Genomic DNA, 23,617 nt, shown 5'->3' on the forward strand with positions numbered 1-23,617 from the left:
GGTTGGACTGAAAAATCCCGATTAAATCAAGGTCCCTACTCATCTCTAAGGGAAATGTCTATAGTTTTATCAACTTATAAGTACAATATAAATGATTCGGCCTAGCAGAAGACATCTAGCGCACTAAATGTAATAAAGAAGTGCTATAATTAAGCACTAGAGAGTAGTTTAAAAAAAGCCAGATAAATCCAATGAAATCCGGTTTAAACCAGCAAAAAACCATACCAGTGGCTTTTTCAAGAAAAATCCGGATTTTTGCCAACCCTGTTTGTTTCAGCTAACCGTCCGATATACATAACAACCAGGTCAGGTGCAGCACAGATTTCTCCATCTTCCACGATGTCGGAGCCTCTTATAGGTTCGAGCGGAGAGTCTTTATTTTGGTCTTTTCGCGCTAATGTACAACTTATGCCCTGAGGCCAATGGGCAGATAATAATATTTCGGAGATTTTGCTTTTAGGAGCCTTGAAAAAGAAACCCTTCCAGTTTCGCTGGTCCTTAAGATTGTAATCGTTGATGTGCGTGATACAGTTGAGGTTTTTGGAGAATAAATATTTGGTGTGTTTGTTTCGTAGCTGACTTGTCCCAGTAGAAGGTGTAAAAATGAAACAATTCTTCGCTTGGGGCAAGACCCGAAGAACTTGAGGCCTCATCGGTTCCAAGGATGCGATTTCGATTTTTCCTCAAGGCTGGGAGGTGATTAGCTTTGATTTTTACTTTTCGCGCTCTTTAGAGCTGAAAAGTATTGTTCCGACCTCTGTTGGCTGGACGGCTGGCTGGATTTGGTGTAACCGCATAATAAGTTTCGTCATAAATAAACTTTTTGAATTTCAAATTTCCCGCGAATTTTCGACTCGAAATTCATCCGTAGTTCACGTTACACCTCATAGGTGGCGTATTTAATTTCAATTGAAATTATTTTCCTGTCGGCGCCGGGCTTCGAACCTGCGATGTCCCAATCCATTCGAGACGTCAGTGAAGACGCCCGCCCGCCCGCGCGCTCTACCACGAAGCCACGCTTGCTTGTAATATAGAGCGAGATAAATTATAGTCAAATATGGACCCCCCCCACCTCCCCGACGCCCGCCACGAGACGAGAGAGAGAGAGAGAGAGAGAGAGAGAGAGAGAGAGAGAGCTGTCTGGCTTTAGATATGGACCCCCCACCTCCCCGACGCCCGCCACTGGATGCTGTCGAATATATATTGTATCGCGCTAGAGGAGGAGAGACAGTTGCTTGCAATTTTTTTTGCAATTTATAATTATTATATATCTTTTTAATCCTAGGCAAGATTAGATTTCTACTTGGGAACTTAAACATTACAATTAATATTATCATATTAATCAAAAAAGAAATTAAAGTTCTTCCAGACAGAAGGCGCGCTAAGCAGAGAGAGTTTTCTAATTTCACCAATGATATCGTTTTTGAAGACTCGTCTGCTTAAAAGTTAGGGAGGATAATTTACTAATAAAATTAAATGTATTAACAAAATGAAACTCGAGTCAGCGTTGTAAAACTATAACTAGTTTGGGACGGAGGTACCATTGCTCACTATTTGTTTGGCAAGTTTAAAATTAAATGATCACTTAACGGAACTGACATAAAATAATAGGTAGATTTTTGCAGAATTAAATTGCAGATTCTTTGCAAAATTAACTAATCATTTTGGCAGTTTCCGCTCTCGCTGGGTTCATCTACTAACAACAGTTACGTAAGTGATAATTATAAAAATAAAATCAACAACTCAAAGATATAAAATGAAATTTATGATCAAATTGAAACTAATTTCAATCAACGACAAACGGAATCAACTAATCATTTTGGCAGTTTCCACTCTCGCTGGGTTCATCTACTAATAACAGTTACGTAAGTGATAATTATAAAAATAAAATCAACAACTCAACATATAAAATGAAATTTATGATCAAAATGAATCTAATTTCAATCAACGACAAACGGAATCAACGTGTTCATCTCTCCATCCACGGAAATATGAAATTTCTACATGAAACATGAAAGTGCTATCAACCTAACAATTTTTAGAAATGTAATTTTAATCAATGAAACATACTCATTTAAAGTTAACTAATTATAAGTCGCTAATTTGATTATTATATTTAAAAAAATTATATTATTTAAGTAATAAATTTAACGATGGTGTTGATAGTACTAATAGAGTATTCAAGGATTGACTACGTTAATATCAACGTATCAAACAAAAAGTATTTAATTATAATTTGGAATTTCAATTTAAATTTATACAGTTTTTTAAATGCCCATTGAGATTCAGAGTCTGTCACTGAATGTTGAAGATCTCCAGTCTCTGCCAAGTGATTTAAATTTTCAGACCCTCTCTGTGGGAAAGGGGGAATTAAATTAACGAGACTTACAAACTGACATCATCCTTAAATTAAATAAGGACTATAAATGAAAAGTTAAATCAAGGTATTGAAGCTTTAATTCTAATGTTAGGAAAGGATTTTAAAATATCCATGCGGTGGCATAACTAGTTAAATATCAGCAACAGTTGAAAAACCTTGGCCTAACTTTTAGGGTGGTCTGCTACAGTATAAGGTACAATTCGTTCAGTAATATAAATCGGTTACATAATAATAAAAATATAAATTTAAATAAGATTTGCAAACGCTTCAGAAACTCCCGTTACTCGGACCCCGAGTCCCCGACTCCCCGATACTTTAAAGACCGAGGCTTAAACCTCCTGAGCGTCGTGTAGCTCGCGGCCATCTTTATTGTTTACATTGGCTCGTCACTACAGGGTAGGAAATAAGACAGGTTTACAAGTCCCAAACCAGTTTATTAATTGCTCGGACCAGTTTATTTATTCCAAAAGTTGGGGTCAGTGGTATCAGGGAGCACTTTATTAATTATGGTTTTTGGAAAAAATAGACGGTGGGACCAGTTTATAAATTCGGGGTTCCTTATCAGAATTTTTCTAGCTCAACACATTTTCTACCAATTCTACTCCTAGGTAGTTAGTACTCCTTGGCTACAACTTCCCTACAAAAGTTTTGTATTTTATTGACTATTGATCTTGTCTAGCGTCTATACTCTAGAATGAGTCTCTTGTAGTCGACAGTCTAGACCATAGCCAGTACTAGTTGTCAGAAGTCGTATTTCTCAGTAGTGTATGGTCACATTACAAGATTTTGATCTGGCTTACTGATAGCGAGAGAAGATATTGCCACCGAATTTATGTAAAATTCAATAAGGAATAAGGATAGTTCAGAAAAGGATTAAGAACTTCAAATATCATTAGACATGTTGATTGATATTTAGTGGCAACTAGTTGAAAAATTGTGATAAGAAATAAAAGTTAACTGTTATAGATTGTTATATGCTACTTTTTCCTACAGTAAAAAATTCAAATTCAATTAGAATTTTCAGCTTCTTTACTTTTGTGTCTTTACGTGCTTTTTATTCTCACCATTTTAGGAATTTCATTTATAGTGGGACCGGTAAAATAATAATTAATGCGAGGGTCACTGGTCCCAAGGACCACCACCACATCCGCGACACCAATTCGCCGCCGCCCACTCCGAAACAGACGAGCGCCTGAAAGGCTCAACCTATGAGACAGCACTAAACCAAGTTTTCACCATAATAACAATAACCTCATGAAGGACAGTATAAATAATGAGTTTAAACAAACTTTTCACCATAATAACAATAACCTCATAAAGGACAGTATAAATAATGACTTTAAACAAACTTTTCACCACAATAACAATAACCACATAAAGGAGTCGGACAGTATAAAATAGTGACTTAAACGAAGTTAAATCTGAATTACAATCTACCTCATTAAGCTCAACCAAACTGTTACAAATGCATAGCGCGATATTGCAAGTTCCCAATGATCTTCGAATTTTATTGTTAAACCCTCACATATCACATTATCTTAAGACTCATACAGTCACTGGGTTTTAATCTCACGGGAGAGTATTGCTATATTCGTAATTCCCGCCTATTCCAAACACAACCTAGATGGCGCCCCATCGTCAGATATCGATTGATTGTAACCCCCATTTTCTAAGCATGAGATATGGGAGAGAACATTCCTCACTTCTTTATCCGCACTCAAGCGGCATACTTGCCACCTTATGTAACGAATGACCATAATCATATGGTAGAATAAATCTTGGATATTGATTAGTATATCTCGCCTAATTAATCCACCAAGACTTGAACACTACAGTTAATTACTTATTTAATTAAACTGTAAACCAAATTCTTACTAGATTGGTTTTATTCATAATCGGAATGCTATTTTATAAACAATGGAAGAAAACCTGAAAATTTTAAATTTGTCGGGGTCAATGAATATAGTAATACTAATTCTAGTCACTAGAGGGCGCGAAAAGTGTAATCTGGCCGGGGTCATCTTGTTAGTTTTTTTGTGACTGGTCTAACTGGTACTGGGTTTTGAGGTAGCGTTCCCATCTGATGTGTTTTGGAATTTGCCAGGTTAGTATAAGCCCTAGCCCCTAGGTCGGAAGGCTTGGGCTTTGGGACCGCCTAGGATTCGGTGCTGATGCGTATTTTGGTCACGGTTTGTACAGTCGTCAGGTCTGCTTACAGGATGGGTACTCTCATCTCCAAAGAGATCTTTAAATTGAAGAGGAACCGCTCCTGGGGTCTTGTCTTTAGCAGGGCTAATTTCGTTTTCCAAAGCTGAAATGCTTTCGGTCATAGAGATATTTACTGATAGGATGTGCAACTTTAGCTTTTCAACTTCCGTGTCGAGGTTTCCCAAAGATGCTAGGGTTTTTTTGGTTTTCCGCCTGTTCCTTCAGATCTTGGTTCGTTTCCTGTAATTGTTGTTTGATTTGTGCAAGGTCCCCTAGTATAGTTTTGATTTCGTTGTCGGTGGTTCTTTTCCAAGCATTTGTGTCTTCTTGGAATTTGGTTATTGGTTTGGTATATATTTTAACTTTATTAGGTCTTTAAGGCACGGGGGACAAATCCAGAACGAATTTGCCACAACAGTTTTTAATTTAACGCAACTTAAGTAGAGCCAGGTCTGACAGAATCCACAAAACATCATGGTACCGTGCTTTTCACCACCACCTCTAAATTCGCAGGTGGTTAGGCAATGCTTCATGATGTAAAATCAATTGTTCAATAAAAAATTTAGATTGTTTTAAGGTATATCCATACGTAAAAACTTGGTCAAATAAGTTAAAAGGTTTAAAACTTTAAAAGAACTACCTAGGCCTAGGCTTATCGAAGCAGAAAACTTTGGAGGTGCAGTTTGTTGCGACTGCACCCGACGACGTCTACTCTCAACTTTATAAAGGAAGAAAGAAAAAGACGGAAAGAAACTTGAAAATTCAATGGAAATGCATCTTCAGAAGTCGCAGTCCTCGGAGAAAGAAACTTCATTTTGAATTCTTGTTGCTACTGACCGTCATTAAACACTGGGGTTGCATTGTATGATTCATTGATAAGCTTTATTCAGGGCGTTCGTGATAATTTGAAAAATTTTAAATAATGGCTCAGCTCACAAAAGAGATAATTTACAAAAGTAACGAAGAAAGGGAAAAAAATACGCAAACGGTTCTTTGATGGAGGCGCAGGAAAGAACAAGGCGACTCAAGGGTTGGGCTCTTAAAGGGGCTGTTCGGACAGTGGGACAAACGACGATCTTCCTCATAGAGCTTAACATAGCGGGTGGGTAAAAAAGGAGAGGGGGTCGGACAGCCCCTTTAATAGTAGCCACATCGTACCATACTTGACAGGCGTACAGAAAATTTGAGGCGCTACCTTAACTGTTTTAAAATGATTACTTCAATTTTTTACTTAATTCTGTTATAATTAAAATAGTGTGACACAAACACAGGAAAACGTGAGTACTCCCACGATGAGCATCCTTCAACAATGGTCAAACGAAATACCCGTAAATGCACATTAAAAGAAGTACAGAAAATGAGAGTGAATAGCCCTCGATGCCCTAAAAATATTTTAACCCTTAATCCTTACTTCAATAAATTTACCTACGTTATAATTGTAATATCCCGGGCCACAAGTTAGTATTTTCTTTTAAAATTCTTCTCTATTTGTGGAAAAATACACGTAATTTCTAATAATAAACATCTCCTTAAGACAATTCTAAATATAACGTCGGAATATACTTTCTTTTGCTTTTTAAAAATTCCCTCGATTTCGTTGAATTTCGAAATAAGGGAGCGCAATTGAAAGCGTGAAACCCTTATTGTCGACGGGTGACAGGAATTTTAAAGGGAGTATTAAACCTTCCATTCTAATTAAGGCGAGGGGGTAATTACTTGTTTAATCTGGTGTACACTCGTTGAGTAATTCCGAATAAAATTCAGTAATCCAAGATAATTTTAATAATCTCAAGAAAAATCTGCAATTTCAAAATAATCTCCTTATTACAAAAAATTTAGGTTAATACCGTATTAATCTCCCTTAATACTTGAAAATTGCCTTTAATCCCAAGAAAAACCACAATATTTCGTGAATCCTAGAAAAATTTTGAGAATACTTACTATTTTTATAATCATAAATTAATAGCAAATAATCCCCCTTAATCCATGAAAAATGTCGTTAATCCCAAATAAAACTTAAAATATTTGAAGGATGCTTATTTAAGCCAGTCGACAGACTGGCTGATATATACGGGTCGTTCGAGTTTCCTGCCTTTCTACGGGCAAATTTTTGGAACGGGAGAGTAGATAATTTTGACGCCAGAAATGGCAGGCCTATGGCTTCAAGCGAATAAACGCCAATTCATTTTTAACCATTGTGTCGCAAACAGCCCCCTTAGCGTAAGTATTTCTGAGGTGCAGAATTGGCAACCCTTCGGCTTCATGCGAATAAACTACAATTCGTTTTTAACCCTTGTGCTGCTAAAAGTAGCCACGAGCGTAGGTCATTCTCGAGCGTAGGTTTTTCTCGAGGGTGGTCTCTATCTAGCTCTTATCATGGTGGGGGATCTTTTAACGACGTACTAGAGTTCAAAATTCTCGTAACTCCAAGGCACTGAGGTTAGAATGCACGTATCTCTTTTATCGACTTGCTCGAGTTCAAAATTCTCGTAACTCCAAGGCATTGAGGTTAAAATGCACGTATCTCCGATTCGTTTATTGAGACTTGGACTCTCTTTGAGTCAGGCCTGTAGCCAGAAAAGTTACGCAGAGGGGGCAGTATCTTTCTGTGAGGGGGCATGGCAAATGGAGTTTTTTTTGTAGAATAACATAACATAAATATCAAAATGTCAGACAATAACTATTTCCACAGGTATTTCATTATTGACACTTTTTTAACATTTGAAAATCAAACTTTTTTTAAAAAGTTTAAAAAAAAGTTTTAAAAAAATAAATTGTTAATAAACAATTCTAAATCTTAATTTCTAGTCAGATCTTTTTCATAGGCTAGGGAAGTTAAGTTTCACTTTCTTTCAAGTGACATAGCTCGTCGTTAAAGTGAAAATACGCGAGTAGGACAAGAAAAGCTTGCCTCGCAACTTCGCAAGTCGCTGTTGAGGCGTCAAATGTAAGTCTGTACCCCGAGGGGTCGGTCATTCATTAACTCCCGTACGCTACACGTGAAATCCAACTTAAGAAATCCGAAATCAATGCTGATTTTGAAATCAAATAAAAAATCCGAAATCAATGCTGATTTTGAAATCAAATAAAAAATCCGAAATCAGCAACGAAATCACAAAATCATTAAAGAAATCATAAAATCAGGAAAAAAACACAAAATCAACTAAGAAATCACGAAATCAACATAAAAGTCACGAAATCAGAAGCGAAATCACAATATCAGAAACAAAATCAGTAAAGAAATCGTGAAATCCATTACAAAATTCACGAAATCCAAAATCCAAAGAAATCATGGGAAAAATCTAAAAATTCGATGAAATTCATTGGATTTTATCGAATTCTGAAATCAAACGAAATCCGACGAAATCAAACGAAATCCGACGAAATCAAACGAAATCCGACGAAATCAAACGAAATCCGACGAAATCAAACGGAATCCGACGAAATCAAACGGAATCCGAAGAAATCAAATTGGATTTCGAAATCCCGAACACTTTTTCCAAAACGCCCGACCCCTCGCTGTACCCCGACATAATATTTTGGTCCTAGATGACAAAACCGGCGATTTATATCAAGGATAATGACAAAAGGCTAAAAATTCCAGTGCATCAGGGATACAAATCAAAAGTGAATTTAAAACATACAAATGAATCAGGGATATATCAAGTAAAAAAATTCCAGTACGGTATCAGGAATATACACAGATAAAGACAATAAAGTCTTAAATATGTTGATATACATTCAAATAGTTTTAATATTTGTGTACCAAAATGAAAACTTAATTTGATAAGGGGGCATTGGAAAATTTTGAGGGGGCATTTAGGGGCAAACCGAAATCTTATTTGAGGGGGCAGGATATATTTTTGAGGGGGCATTGCCCCCTGGTGCCCCCCCGTGGCTACGGGCCTGCTTTGAGTTAAAATGCTCGTATCTCCGTCGTTCTCCGATTCGTTTTATTATCAGTAAGACCAAGCCTTTCATGGAAGGGACACATATTATAAAAAAACCGTTTTTACAAACGGAAAAAACCTGATATATACTACATCGTTGATTTTGTGTCGCCACTCACTGTTCTTGTCACGGCTTCTAAGGGACAGATATTATTTATTCTAACCGTTTCATATAACACCACCATTTATTAAAGCGGTAACATTACGTCAAGACAAATAATATCACATGTCATGACAGCATCAACTATTAAAGCGCTAATATTACGTCATGACAATTAATTTCACATGTCACAGCTAAAAACTGTCGATTCTTATCAGGGGCGTCAACTTCATTATCTTAACACATTTTCTTTACTTTTTATTTCGGCTGACATTTTTACCATAACTTCGTTGTTATGGCAAAAATTATTTATTTTTAGCTTCAAAAAATGTCAGCCGAAATAAAAAGTAAAGAAAATGTGTTAAGATAATGAAGTTGACGCCCCTGATAAGAATCGACAGTTTTTAGCTGTGACATGTGAAATTAATTGTCATGACGTAATATTAGCGCTTTAATAGTTGATGCTGTCATGACATGTGATATTAATTGTCTTGACGTAATGTTACCGCTTTAATAAATGGTGGTGTTATATGAAACGGTTAGAATAAATAATATCTGTCCCTTAGAAGCCGTGACAAGAACAGTGAGTGGCGACACAAAATCAACGATGTAGTATATATCAGGTTTTTTCCGTTTGTAAAAACGGTTTTTTTATAATTTTTTTTATAACTATTTAATAATAGCGAATAATCTCAAAATACTTCCGTAATCTCAATGTTTAACGTGAATCCTAGCGGATATAATTTAATCTTGGAATTTATAGAATAATCCCAGTGATATACTGTAATCCACAAAAATTAGTATAATACCTACCTACAAAACAAGATACACTATAGGGAATCCCTCAAAAAGTCGCGAAATCTTATTGGGCAAGAATCGGTGTTTAGCAAACGCTGCCAGTCTGCCCAGCCAGCAGCGTGCCGATCGGTGCCTACGCTACCTAAATAATATCCGAATGTAAGTAAATTGAAATTAAATTCTTTTAATTAATATGTTTACCATCTTTATAATAATTTTACGAGCATATATTTACCAGCCGTTTTTGGTAGTAAACAGTAAATGAAACCATGACTTAAATCCGTAGTGTTATTCACTATTTGTTAAGCCTTGGTTTCATCCTCCATTACCAAGTACGGCACAGATGTTGGTGCCCGGTTGGTGGCACCGAAGGTATGCCGTAGGGCTGGGAGATGAACTAGATGGGAAATTATAATTTTTTTGCATAGTGTTAAGCTGGGAAAACTATCAAATTATCTCAAAAGTAGGGAAAATTCGTTTAAAATTACTCGTTTTAAATTTGACAAACAAGCCGTTCCTTCTACAACATTTCCAATGTTCGCGAATTAGTGACTTCAACCCACTTCAAGCGGATGGTTTCTAAAGAATTGTTGTTTTTCATAGATGGCCTCCAACACTTCCGAAGACCAATTTTAAATATATATTTAAAGAACTTATTGAAAATGATGGGATTCGATAATCCTGTTTCAATGGGATCCATAACATCAGAAGATATTTTAGAAATGGAGAGATTTGCTAGAGAGGAAATGGCGGATTTTTTAGGCACAAATTATTGTTATTATTAACTTAGTAAATCATAACGCAAGGGTTAAAGTACGAGTGAGAAAATGTTCACTCTTTTGTTTAATGAAATTTTCTGAACACTGAGGAATGTTGTTTTTACAAACAATACAAAATATCGTATATCGTACATCCCACAACATCTGACAGATCCAAACATATTGAGTTGAAAATGTTTTATATACGAGAACTTCTAGAAGATGAGAAACTCAAACTAACATACGTGAGAACGGAAGACAACATAGCAGATCAATTGACTAAGATCATTCCCAGCCCAAGATTGAAGTTACATTTGAAATCAATGGGGATCAGGGATCCAGTAGGGGTGTTAGGAGTGATTTAAAATTCCCGGACTGTATTGATCTGTAGAAGCCTAACATGTAGCGACATCTATGTACGATATACGATATTTTGTATTGTTTGTAAAAAGAACATTCCTCAGTGTTCAGAAAATTTCATTAAACAAAAGAGTGAACATTTTCTGAACACTGAGGAATGTTCTTTTTACAAACAATACAAAATATCGTATATCGTACATAGATGTCGCTACATGTTAGGCTTCTACAGATCAATACAGTCCGGGAATTTTAAATCACTCCTAACAATTATGACCCAAAGGAATATTATGGACTTTATGGTAATAAAAAGGATAAATTCCAAATTTTGCCTGGCCATAAAAGGTTGCTGGAGAGGGCTAAACAGTTAATTGAGACTAAACCACAAAACTACTTTACCCAATTCGGCTCCATATTTTAGAAATTAAAAAAGCCTAACTGCTCAACAAAGAAAAATAAAGTTATTGGGTGTTCAGGGAGTGTGTCATCGTCAAGCAAAGAAATACCCCTAGTAATTAATATATCGGGCAATGAAGAGAACGAAGAGGAGCAACAGGGAGTAGATAAAAATAATGGGCAGGAACAACAGGAAGTAATTAAAGGCTTACTTATGCAGTGGATAAATGGCCATTTCAAAGATGATTCTGAAAATTAAGAAAAAGGTAGCGCAATTTCAAATTACTGTCCAAGCTTTAGCTCCGGTAGACAGTCAAGGGCAAATACAATTTACAGCTCACGTTACTTGTCTAATTTGCGATACTAACATTAAACTCCCTCAACACTTCTATAAAAGTGGAAAATTTCGATGGGTCATATCTAACTTTCCTAAACATTTAAAAAGTCACTTAGCCTTCTCAGATTTATCTTTGAATAGCGTCGCTTTAACTGGTAAGCAAGACCTGAAGCAAGGATCAATTTTATCTCATCTTAAAGTAAAGCAAACGGAGAAATTCACCGAATTGGATACAAACAGGAAAAGGACACATAACGCTAACAACACGGACGTTGATGATGCCGAGGCTGATGATCCAAAATCAAAAAATGCTAAAATACATAGATCACGAGGGGAAAATATAATTGTCGGGGGAAGCCAGGAATGGCGTGGAATCGGAGCCGACCACGTCATTTTAGCTCAAAATGTTATTAAGGTTCCAACGAGCAAGTGGAAACATGTCAAATACAGTAGGCTCGAAAGAAGAAGAAGAAAATTAAATACAGAATTACATCCTACTACCGAATTTTAGACAAAATTCAGATTTTAATTAACGAAAACCGTAAACTAAGTGAAACACTACTATCGAGAATTCACGATCCGACCAAAGAAATTGACGCTTCTGTATCGGCTCTTGATTAAAGTGTAGGCCCTTTTCTTTTAGGGCTTATGAAAACTGCTAGAAAAATTGTCAAAGAGGCAAAACTGGTCATCGTTATGACAATCCATTAAAGTTGTTTTCAACCTACGTGTTTATCATCGGGGGTCGTTTGTTGTACGAGGCTCTTCAATCAAATTTACCTTTGCCATCTGTTACTAAAGTGTTAAAGTGCCTTAAAGACAATGGCCCTGAAATTACCGAGGGAGAGCTTCGAATGACTGGACTTAAGGAGTTCTTCATTGAGAAAAACCTTCTATTGAAAGTATGGATTAGCGAAGACACGACAAGAATTACTGGGAGAGTACAGTACGACCCAAAAAGCAACCAAATAGTTGGTTTAGTTTTGCGCACCAATGAAAAAACGGGATTTCCTATCCCCTTAGAATTTCCGGCCAATTCAGCTAAAGAAATGGAAGACCATATTTCTAACAACTGCCCAGCGGCGCTGGCTTATGTCATCATGGCACAGCCATTGGTATCTGGTGCACCATCATTTTGTTTATGTATTTACGGTACGGATAACCGCTTCAAAGCGCATCATGTTCTCTCTCGATGGAATAGAATTCAACAAAGAGCCTCAGAACTTGGAATTGAAATTTTAGGCATATCATCCGACGGGGACAGTAGGCTATTAATAAGCATGCGTCTAGTTTCAAATCTACCTCCTCGAGAGCTTCTGCAGGCTGATTCCAACAGACCATGGTTTCAAGCGGAACCAAATACCTCGTTTGTAACTGTTCAAATTATTGAAATTTTCTAGTATACTGCCCATTGGACAAAAGTTGGTTTCAATCTCACACTTAAATATCATCTTAGAACGTTACCCGAAAGACGTTCATAGTCTCTCTAAATCAGACTTGGAGCCGCGTGACAAAATGAATTTTAAAGCAGTAGAGAAGATTTGTGACAGCAAAGTTCTTAATCTTCTTGAAGAAGTTCCTGAAAGCGAAGGAACTCTACAGTACCTGATTTTATTAAAAAAGTTACTTGAATCCTTTCTAAGTAAAGATATGCTAGCGATTGACAGAGTATTTAATATTTGGTACGTAGTATTTTTTCTACGGCTGTGGCGAGCGTGGATTATTGATCATCCCGACTACAATGTCAAAGACCACTTCATTACTTACAACACGTACGCTTGTGTTGAAATGAACGCGCATTCGTTAATTAGAATCATTGGGAACCTGAAAGATAGTAACCAGGAAGAGTACTTTTTGCCGTGGATGTACAGTAGTCAGACGTGCGAGAGCTTTTTTAGAGCAACTAGTTCATTAACGAGCACGTATTCAACTGTCGTTAATTTTAGCATGTTAGATTTATTGAATAGACTTAATCGAATCCAACTACAGAGCGATATCGTAAGTCAATGTGAAGGCGAAAGCAAAAATCTACAGTTGAGATTTCCGCAACATAATCAAAGGCAGCGAATGGAGTCAGGTAATGAGCTTCCTTCAAGAGATGAAATTAATGACGCAGTTGCACGAGCCAGAGAATGTGCTTTGAACGATGCCTTGCGGCTTGGGTTAGATTCGACTTTAGATAAACGATTTGACTGTCAACTGCCTCCATTATCTCAGATTGAATTAACTAATAACCTGGAGAGTGAAAGTGAATCGGAATCTGATATTGAGAATCCTACTAGTAGTGAAGCAGGAGCTGGCGCCATTTCAAGTTTTGAACTCGGTTTAGAGGAAGAGGTTGAACAAACCAGGGATCTTTCTGAGGATTTGTCTAGAATCTCGGCTGTGGGAGGCTCAAACCTTAAAGACTACTCTTTTGAGTATAACGAAGGACGAAGTCGAAAAAGTATATTTGTCCCACTAACAACAAAAAGCGGACGAAATATTATTGTCAGGAAATCCTCACTTTGTTTGTTATTGACCTCTACAGATAACCATCTAAGTAACGACCGTACGCGTAGAGTTTGTGAAGGCACACCGAAAACCAAAGACTCTGGTCCAATTCAGGAAAATAAAAACCAAAAATTTCTAAAGAATGAATTGGTTACGATTGGGGAATGGACAGTGTTCAAGAGAATGGAAGGAAAGGGGTTTCTAGTGGGTTTATTCTTAGGATTCTCGTACCTCACTGGAAAAGGAAAAGCGAGAGAGTATTCATGCAGCACTGCACCAATAAAACCCCCAATGCGAGGCGGCCGAGGAATCGGTGTGTTATGCAACTATTACAGTTGGGATAAGGAAGGAAAATTGAAGCCTGCTCAAATTCGTTCCCATGGTTTTTGTAATATAAAGAACTACAGGGGATCAATACCCCATCCAGACACGAAAGAAAACAGCTTAGTTCTAAACCAGGAAATTTTAAAACATCTTAAAAAATTAAGGAATTAAATCCAAAAATTACATTTCGTTAAGAAATAGCCAAGGCATTAATGGCTACAGCTTCCAAGGCATTAATGGCTACAGTTTCCAGATTTTAAAATAATTCCTAGCTGCCATATAAATCATTCCTATACATATGTTCTTTAAAAGTATACCTTATTTTTCAAAGCGTAAAAAAAGTTTATTTGTGATATGAACTAGTCCTATTAAAAATGTTTTGTTTAATAGTCGTGATTCAACTCCAAGTACCCAAATTTAAAAAAAAAAACCTTTGGAATAGAAGTGCCTAATAACTATATTTTGTGATAAAATAAGCAGGTTATTACTTTAAGTATTAAAAATAAACCTCTTGTTATTCAAGTGAGAAAAATTATTTTTACTTAAATTGAGAATGAAGTCTGACAACATAATAGGTCTAATTCAGTAGAAAAAATTTACAAGCTAATATTATCAGAAGCCGATTAGGCTTTACACATGAAGTACGTAACATGTGCCAGGGGGAACTACACGATATTCTCTGAGCTCCTAGGAAAGAACCTCCCCTTACGCGGAGGGAAATAGTAAAGTAACGCGGCTCCTTCGGATCCATTCGATCCTTCCGTCTAAAGAACCGATTTACCTCGTACCTAAATTCGAGAACTACTATAGAGACTGAGTAGGGTGTCTAAAATATTGTTTAGATAAAACTATTCACAATATCAAAGATTATTTGGGAGTAAGGCGTTAAAATGTTATCAATCTGTGTAGCTTTTGCTTGGACTATTTAAGACGCCGTACATCTGTTTTTCTAACGAGGTATTTTTCTACTCTCGCCGTTACGGCAAGCCCGGCCGCCGGCGACTCGAAATGGGCCGCTCGGCCTCAGCCGCTGATATCTAGCCAAGGCTTAGTGTAGTTTTCGTGTCTAATTCTTTTCGCAGAGCTATATTTATGTTGAAATTTAAACAAAATCTTATAATATTTAGTTGTTGTCAATCTGGGTAGCTTTTGCTTGGACTATTTAAGACGCCGTGCATCTGTTTTTTAACGAGGTATTTTTCTGTTCTCGCCGTTACGGCAAGCCCGGCCGCCGGCGGCTCGAGATGCGCCGCTCGGCCTCAGCCGCTGATATCTAGCCAAGGCTTAGGGTAGTTTTCGACTTTTCGTGTCTAATTTCATTCGCAGAGCTATTTTTCTGTTGAAATTTAATGAAAATCTTATAATATTTAGTTGAAGACCTAGTAAATGTCTCAAAAAATTTCGAAACTTGAGCTTTAAAACGTTAAATATTTTATAACGACTACGAACGATACCGCAAACTCGCCTTCCCGGGCTTCCCGGTTAAGGCGACGGCGAGGTAGAGTCGAGGTCCCATGCAAGAAAATAGTAATATCCGTCGCCTATTGGTCTGACATTAAAGAGGTTGTCTATGGTTAGGGGGCTCATGATTGGTTAAAAGCTTTTTTGTTCGTCTGCTTAGTTTTTACTTCGGGAATATCATGAAATCAATGGCCAAAGCTATGGAAAAGTGGGACTTACGTACTTTATGTGTGAAGCATAATCCGCTTTTGATATTATCTCAATTTAACTTACTCGGAAATTAGGCTTAGCGGAGATCCACAGGGGATTTAAATTATTATGCCGGTCAATCAGCGAACTCGGTATTAGGTGGCGCGCTTGCTCGCTGATTGATCGGCGACTCTTTGACAAAAATTTAAAAAAAATTACTATTGAATTAGACCTATTTAAAGGATAAGGAATCGATAAAAAAATCACTCGTCAGACTCCATTCTCACTTTACAGTTTTGTGACAAAATATTTTGTGCGATTTTGTCATATAAAAAAATTCGAAATTTTAATTAAAACCGAGGTGGTTTAAGTAAATTTTGAAACGTATAATAAAGCCTCGCCTATGTTTCACTAATAATGTATTTCTTCAATTTCGCCTTTCGGTCATTAAAGTAACTGGGGTATATAATACCAACCGTATATCTCCCCTTAAACGTAATATCAGTGAATCCCTCCCAAAAATCGTAATACCGGTGAATCCCTCCCAAAAATCGTAATACCGGTGAGTCCCTCCCAAAAATCGTAATACCGATGAATCCCTCCCAAAAATCGTAATACCGGTGAATCCCTCCCAAAAATCGTAATACCGGTGAATCCCTCCCAAAAATCGTAATACCGGTGAATCCCTCCCAAAAAAACGTAATACCGGTGAACCCCTGTTTAGAAACGTAATACCGGTGAACCCCTGTTTAGAAACGTAATACCGGTGAACCCCTGTTTAGAAACGTAATACCGGTGAACCCCTGTTTAGAAACGTAATACCGGTGAACCCCTGTTTAGAAACGTGATACCTGTGAATCGCTGTAAATCCCTCTTTAAAAACGTAATAAACTCCTGAATCCCTCCCAAAAAGCGTGATACCTGTGAATCGCTGTGAATCCCTCTTTAAAAACGGAATAAACTCCTTAATCTCTCCCAAAAAGCGTAATACCAGTGAATCCCAGCTTGAAAATTTAATCCGATTTAATCTTACATAAACCTTATTAATCCTAATGAATCTTCGTATTAAAAGTGTAATCCCATTTAATCTTGCCTAATATCAAATTATTAAATTAACCGCCAAGAGATTACTTCGTCATTATTAATCCCACTTTTTGTTGAATAATCCCAATTTTTTTTTAATACTTTGTAATATTTAATCTGGTGTACACCTTTTCAGGGAGTTATTTCCCCCTCGAATTAAGGTAACACCATAATACTCTATCTCGCTTTAAATATATATCGAGCAATCGTAAAACACAATTCAAAATGCTTGCGTAGATGTACATCATACGATGTGGCTAAAAACGATGATAACACACTAACTGGACGGTGACGAAACCCGCTTTTGGGAGAGTCTTAAATTTCCGATTTTTTGTTTAAATTTTAACTTTGGTTTTTTCCTCTGATTGACCGACTGAAAAATCAATCTTAAGGTGTCCGATTTTTTACTAAACTTATTTCTCTAAGATCCGAGGTTTTGGTTTAATAATCAAACTAAACGCAATTTTTTGGTTTTGAGAATCTCCAATTTTATTTTATTATTTAAAAAGGTCTCTTATTTTTTGCGACCTTCCCGAACCGTTTTAAAAGAGATCTACCCTTCCTTGGTCTATTGTACTCTTTTTTTGCGCGAAAAACTTTCTTTGTAAAGAGGGAGTGGGTACTTTTACATTTCCCGGTACGTCAAGGAAAATTCTAGATTTCCAGTGAGATACAACTCCCCGCTTCTATGTAGACCAACAAAAAAAAAGGGAAGGGGGTTTACATTTTCTTTTTCTCATAGGTATTTTAAAGTGGGGATTTTACTTTTTTTTTCAAACAACTAAAAAAAAAAACTATTTAAAGTACAAAAATAAAAATTAACAAGGTTTTTGACAATAAATTTACAAAATTTCAGTTAAGTTTTCACACTCCCGCGTTGGAATACGAGAGTATTACAAAAAATGTTTAAATGGTCATGTTACAGACAACAATTACAATAACACAAAATCTTTTCTTTTTATACATCATTGTCAGTTACTTCTAACGCGTACAAAAGTTGAACGGGCCGTCTAATTTTACTACCGTTACCTAATTCTAGAGGGCCGGTAGGCCCTTCTAGATAAGAACCCACACCCTCCCGTAATGTTAAAGAAATAATTCACAGATTTTAGGCTTAGCGTCCCATAGAAAAAGCATGGGATTTTTGGTGGTCCACTCCATCGAATAACTCAGAAACTACTGCGAAGTTAAGGTTCGGAACACTTTTGAATTATCAAGCAAGTATTAAATGTTGAACTTCTGAAGTTTGATTAAGAACAATTAAGCCTAAGTATTTTATTTTAAATAATTTATAAATCATGGTAAAACCGTTAAATATATTACACTGTTTGCATAGCATTTTATTCAGCCTCCATCGGGTTTGTGGCGCATAGGATAACGCGTCTGCCTATGAAGCAGAAGATTGCAGGTTCGAGTCCTGGCAAGCTCGTTGTTTATTTTTACAGATCTTTTATTCAACTTAAATGAAATAATCCTATAAATACAATGTTTAGATAATTTTTTCTTACGAAGTACGGGCTTGTGGCGTAATGGATAACGCGTTTGCATTCGAGGCAAAACATTGCAGGTTCGAGTCTTGGAAAGCTCGTTGTCCATTTTTGATGAAGAATCTTAGTATATACAAGGGAAAATTCTTAAGTAACAAATTTTCAATGAAATGTGCGCGTGCTGGCGCGTGGTTTAGACATAACTTTTTTTTTAAATCTATACAGAAAGGTCAACTAAACTTAATTGAGTCACTAACCGCCTTTTCATATGAAATAAGTTACCACCCGCCTATTTATGGTGAATTAATTTACCACCCGCCTACCAATTGTGAATTAATTTACCACTCCCCTGCCAAATGATTTAAAATTTTAATCTTTCCCATAAAATAATGAGAGGCACTTGGAGTGAGCCAATATGCTCATGAACATCTTACTGGAACATCGAATTAGTGACGTTTGACAATCATATAATTATTTTTATAATATATTAATACAAATTAAGGCTGAAGGAACAGATATTATATAAAAAAGACTTGGTTTGCCCAAGCCTTAAAAACAAAACGATAAGAGTTTTTCCAGTTGTCTGAAGCGCAGATATTATTTTTTTCTATTGAATTTTAAAGACAATCCGTATTTTACTACTCTGTAGAATTTAATTCAATCACCTGATTTTACTGCTTATGGATTAGTTTCCTATAAATTAATTGAAATAAAAAATTACTTATCTCAGATTTTTCAACAACAACTCCATTTTCCTGAAACCTTTTATCATGCATTTATTATGTTGAGGGATATTGTGTAAATTTAATCAAATTAACACTTTCTTTTTTAATTTCGGAGAATTTTCATTTCAAAAAGTTTTAAACACATCAAGTTTTCATGATGTTGTCAACTAAACAGCAACTCAACCAACACTTCTAAAATCTTCCCCACAAGTACTGATATACACAGTTCAATAATTGTGACTGTGCCTAAAGAAGAAACGAACCCCTTCATCAAATATAAGAAAGGTGATAACAGCCCCCTTTGTATTCGAAAAGACCGCATATAATACATTATTAATGAGAGTATTATTTGAAAATTAAAGTACGTTCTCCCTTGAAAAGAAAAAAATTCACGATAAAATGTTTCACGAAAATGGAATCGTTCTTGAAAAATCTGAGATAAGTAATTTTTTATTTCAATTAATTTATAGGAAACTAATCCATAAGCAGTAAAATCAGGTGATTGAATTAAATTCTACAGAGTAGTAAAATACGGATTGTCTTTAAAATTCAATAGAAAAAAATAATATCTGCGCTTCAGACAACTGGAAAAACTCTTATCGTTTTGTTTTTAAGGCTTGGGCAAACCAAGTCTTTTTTATATAATTTAACTATGCAGGCCCGAACATTTCCATCCCTACCTTCAATAATTTCTGTAACCAAGCCCAGTTTCCACATGTGTTTAGGAGTCATGTCCTCATGCACTATCATTACATCCCCTACTTTTATTTTAGCACAGGTTTTTGCCAACTTGATATGGTGTGCCGTTCTGAGTTCTAACAAATATTCTAATCTCCATCTTTTGAATAACCGCTCCGTTAGATTTATCCTATAACGTAGACGTTTCACGAATTCATTTTTATTTTTTGGAGTAGTCAAGAATTTTGGATTTAGGGGCGGGAGACATGTTACGCGTTTGCCGATTAACAGGTGCGCGGGGGTCAAGGGCTCTGGTTCGTTTCCGTTGTTTAGCGTGTACGTGATGGGACGCGAGTTTATTACTCCCTCGCATTCCGTTAGAATTGTCTCTAATTCCGCGTAAGTTAGAAGAGCCTTTCCGAGAATTTTTCGCAAAATCACTTTGGTAGATTTTATTAAACGTTCGTAGTGTCCGCCCCACCAGGGCGCGTGTTCCACTATGAATCTCCATTCAATATTCTTGTGGCAAAAAAATTGCCTCACTTCATCGCTTTGAATGTTTTCAAATAATTTTTTCAAATCATCTTTTGCCCGTTTAAAACTTTTTCCATTGTCCGAGTAGACCGAGGTTGGGAACCTCGCCGAGATATCATGCGTCGAAAGGCCATTAAGAACTCGTAGGTGCTTTGGGTGGGCACAAGTTCTAAATGGACGGCCCGCGTTACGCAACACGTGAATAGGCAAACGTAACTTTTTTCTACGTCCTTTCCGACTTTGACCATCAGAGGTCCTCCGAAGTCCACGCCAATCACGGTAAACGGTGGTGATTCCGTGATTCGGTTTCCGGGTAATAACCCCATAGGGGCGTCCAATGGCTTTGCGTGGTATTTTTTGCATTTGAAACAATGTCTTACGACATTACGGGCCAGCTGTCTTCCCGCAATCACCCAATACCGCTCCCTAGCTTGAGTGACGGTTGCTTGAATCCCTTCGTGGGCGACTTCTTCATGACTACGAATCATCAACAATCTAGCTAAATTTTGGTTCCGGTTAATTATGATCGGATGTTTCGTAGCGTAGCTAAATGAGCTTTCCTCTAGTCGTCCGCCGAGGCAAAGAAGTCCTTGATCGTTTAGTTTAGGGTCAAGCGTGGCTATTTTTGAAGTTTTAGGAATCGCTTTGTTTTCTTTTAAGGTTGTAATTTCCAATCCGTAGTCTTGTTTTTGAATGTCTTGAATGAATTTAATTTCGACCCTTGTTAATTCTTCCGACGATATGGGTCCCGTAATTTTTCTTTCTTGTTTTAAATTCGAAATGAATCGATAGACATAGGCTGCGATCCGAAAGCTTTTGTTGATAGAGTTGTGTCCATTAAGATCCACTATATTGTGAATACCGAATGGTTTGTTTACTTCAATAACCATGACTAATTTTCTTCTTTCCTTTTCTATCTCTTCGAGATTATGTTTCTCAGTTTCCCCTTCTTTATTGTCAGGCCATTTTGTTTGCTCTTCTTTTAGCCATGGGGGGGGGGGGCTTCCCACCACTCCTGTTTTTCCATCAACTCCTTCGCAGTAGCTCCGCATGAAGGAATATCGGCCGGATTTTGACTTCCGGGGCACCATGACCAATTTCGAGTTTTTGTATTTCCATGGTTCTATTTTGAACAAATGGTCTGCATGTTTTTGAGGGACTTCTTAGCCAGCTTAAGGCAATCGTTGAATCGGTCCAACATTTCAGCTCGAAATTTTCCCCTTTGTAGGTGGTTTTTACATTGTTTACCAACCTTACTCCGAGGAGGCAAGCCATGAGTTCCAGTTTGGGAACTGTTATTTCTTTCAGTGGAGCTACCCTCGTTTTTGAAGTAACGAAGGACGTTGTGACGATTTTATTTTTCGTGACGCAACGTAAATAAACTACTGCCGCATAGGCCCTTTGACTGGCGTCAGTAAAGCAGTGTAATTCCAATTTTTCGATTTTGTTTTCGATATTAGAAAAATAGCATCGAGCTATTGTTAAATTTCTGAGCTCTACCAATTCTTCGCGCCAATTTCCAAAAGGGGCGTTACATCTTCGGGAAGCTTCTCGTCCCACGCTAATTTTTTCTCCCAAAGAATTTGGAACAATACTTTGGCGCGTATTACGAAGGGGGATAGGATGCCCACGGGGTCGAAAATCTGTGCGACCATACTTAAGAAAGACCGTTTTGTAATCGCTATGGTCTTTGGCGCCGAGCATAGTTTTGATAAGTCAACCGATAAAATGTCCGTGGTTGGGTTCCAGATCAACCCGAGTATTTTTTCTTCTTCCGGTTCAATTTTGCCGTCATATTTGATTACATTTTCTTGTAGTTCCGCTTCTTTCATCCAAGTTTTTCTCAATTCCAAGGAATTTGTCTGCCATTTTCGCAGATTCATTTTTCCATCTTTAAGGATTTTCGTGGCTTTGATGGCCAATTCGTGAGCTGTTTCGACATCAGTTCCGCCGCTGACTAGATCGTCTATGTAGAGACCTTCGTTCAACGCATCGAATATTTCCGGTAGGTCTTCTTGGTACTTTCCCAGGTGGGTTTTAATAGTGGCGGCCAGCAGGAAAGGGCTGGCGGTCACTCCAAAGGGGACGCGAGCCATCCTTAGGATCTGGTAATCATTTTCGATGATTGTCCCGCTTCCGTTTTCTTTTGTCCAGAGAAATCTCACAGAGTCTCTTTCTTTAGTTTGCAGCGCCACCTGGAGAAATGCTTTTTCGATATCAGCTCTGACTGCTACTTTGTGCCAGCGAAATTTTAATAATAATTGTAGCAAATCAGGATTCAGATTTGGTCCGGACGTCATGCAGTCGTTAAGAGATGACGCATCCAGGACTACCCTTAATTTCGTAGTAGCTCTGTCCTTTTGCGTGACGGGCTGGTGAGGGACGTAATAAGTTCCGATTGGGGCGGAGACTTCCTCTTCCACTTTTTCTGTGATCCCTTGGTTTAATTGATCTTCAATTACAGCTTTGTATTCGTTGTAAAGTTCTGGGTCTTTCTGAAATTTCCGGACGAGACCGTCCATCCTCTTTGTGGCTATGGTTAAATTATCCGCTAGCTCTGTTTTCTTCCGATTCCAAGGAAAGGTCACGCTGTAGCGACCTTCTTCTATTTTTATTTCGTCTTGAAATTTGACAAATGTTTCACTTTCCGTGGGTTCATTTGCTTCTTCGTTAATTCTCATGCCCTCGAGTGTCCAGAAAGATTCCAGAGTTCGGGCGATAGTTTTTTCGTCTATCCCGATCTTTAACACGTTGACCGCGTAGCTTCCAACCGTAAAACTTGTAAATTTTGCCGGTCCTTGAACCGCCCATCCTAGGGTGGTTTCCACCGCTACGAGTGCCTTCGAGATTCGTTCCGCTCGCCCAGTGGCGAATTCCCAATAACAATCACCTCCGATGAGAAAGTCTATGTTGGTACCCGAGCTTGAATTGTCGGCTAGTTGAAGCCCTTTTTTCTTCATATGGCGTTTGATTTTTTCTCAATCTGAGCTGGGATCCGTTTCACAGATAAATGGAACCTCCACGCGGCTGTGATTTCAATTATTTCGCTTGGGATTTCCGTGTTTTCAAGACTGATTCTAACTAATCTTCTTTCGATTGTAGAAGGAGTTTCATTTCCGAAGTTACTTATGGTTACAGGACATTTTCCGACTACAGGCAGGTTTAACCTTTTTGATAAGTCTTCCAGAACGAAGCTGGCTTGGCTTCCCGAATCTAACAAACAGCGTAATATTTCTCCTCTGCCGTCGGCTGGATGTTTCGCTAAGGCGCGCGCCGTTTGGAGTAACACCGTTTTCCCAACTCCACACGTGACCTAATTCGCGCGTATTTCTAAATTTTCTTCCGAGGGTTCTGATTTT

At 37.4% G+C, this 23,617-nt stretch overlaps 3 protein-coding genes and 1 long non-coding RNA gene across 4 annotated transcripts; 1 reads left to right on the forward strand and 3 right to left on the reverse strand.

Moving 5' to 3' along the window:
* Nucleotides 1-1,743: 1,743 nt before the first annotated feature.
* Nucleotides 1,744-3,181, reverse strand: LOC149682786 (uncharacterized). The gene is made up of 2 exons (XR_016365525.1): nt 2,547-3,181; nt 1,744-2,353 (listed from the first exon to the last, which is right to left on the reverse strand). It is a non-coding gene; the product is annotated as an uncharacterized LOC149682786 (long non-coding RNA).
* A 9,833-nt stretch (nt 3,182-13,014) lies between these two features.
* On the forward strand, nt 13,015-14,430 carry LOC149682787 (uncharacterized). The gene is made up of 2 exons (XM_089834427.1): nt 13,015-13,730; nt 13,815-14,430. The coding sequence occupies exons 1-2, from the start codon at nt 13,073-13,075 to the stop codon at nt 14,270-14,272; spliced, it is 1,116 nt and encodes a 371-aa protein (XP_089690553.1). The 5' UTR covers nt 13,015-13,072; the 3' UTR covers nt 14,273-14,430.
* A 5,869-nt stretch (nt 14,431-20,299) lies between these two features.
* LOC149682788 (uncharacterized) lies at nt 20,300-21,349 on the reverse strand. The gene has a single exon (XM_089834392.1). The coding sequence runs from the start codon at nt 21,347-21,349 to the stop codon at nt 20,300-20,302; it is 1,050 nt and encodes a 349-aa protein (XP_089690518.1).
* Nucleotides 21,350-21,754: 405 nt separating this feature from the next.
* LOC149682789 (uncharacterized) lies at nt 21,755-23,218 on the reverse strand. Its single transcript, XM_089834393.1, has one exon. The coding sequence runs from the start codon at nt 23,216-23,218 to the stop codon at nt 21,755-21,757; it is 1,464 nt and encodes a 487-aa protein (XP_089690519.1).
* Between the last annotated feature and the right edge of the window lie 399 nt (nt 23,219-23,617).

Source organism: Phalangium opilio, unplaced genomic scaffold (assembly GCF_054372755.1).
Source record: "Phalangium opilio isolate 3A_F unplaced genomic scaffold, DU_Popi_V2 ptg000038l_1, whole genome shotgun sequence".
Classification (NCBI taxonomy): Eukaryota; Metazoa; Arthropoda; class Arachnida; order Opiliones; family Phalangiidae; genus Phalangium; species Phalangium opilio.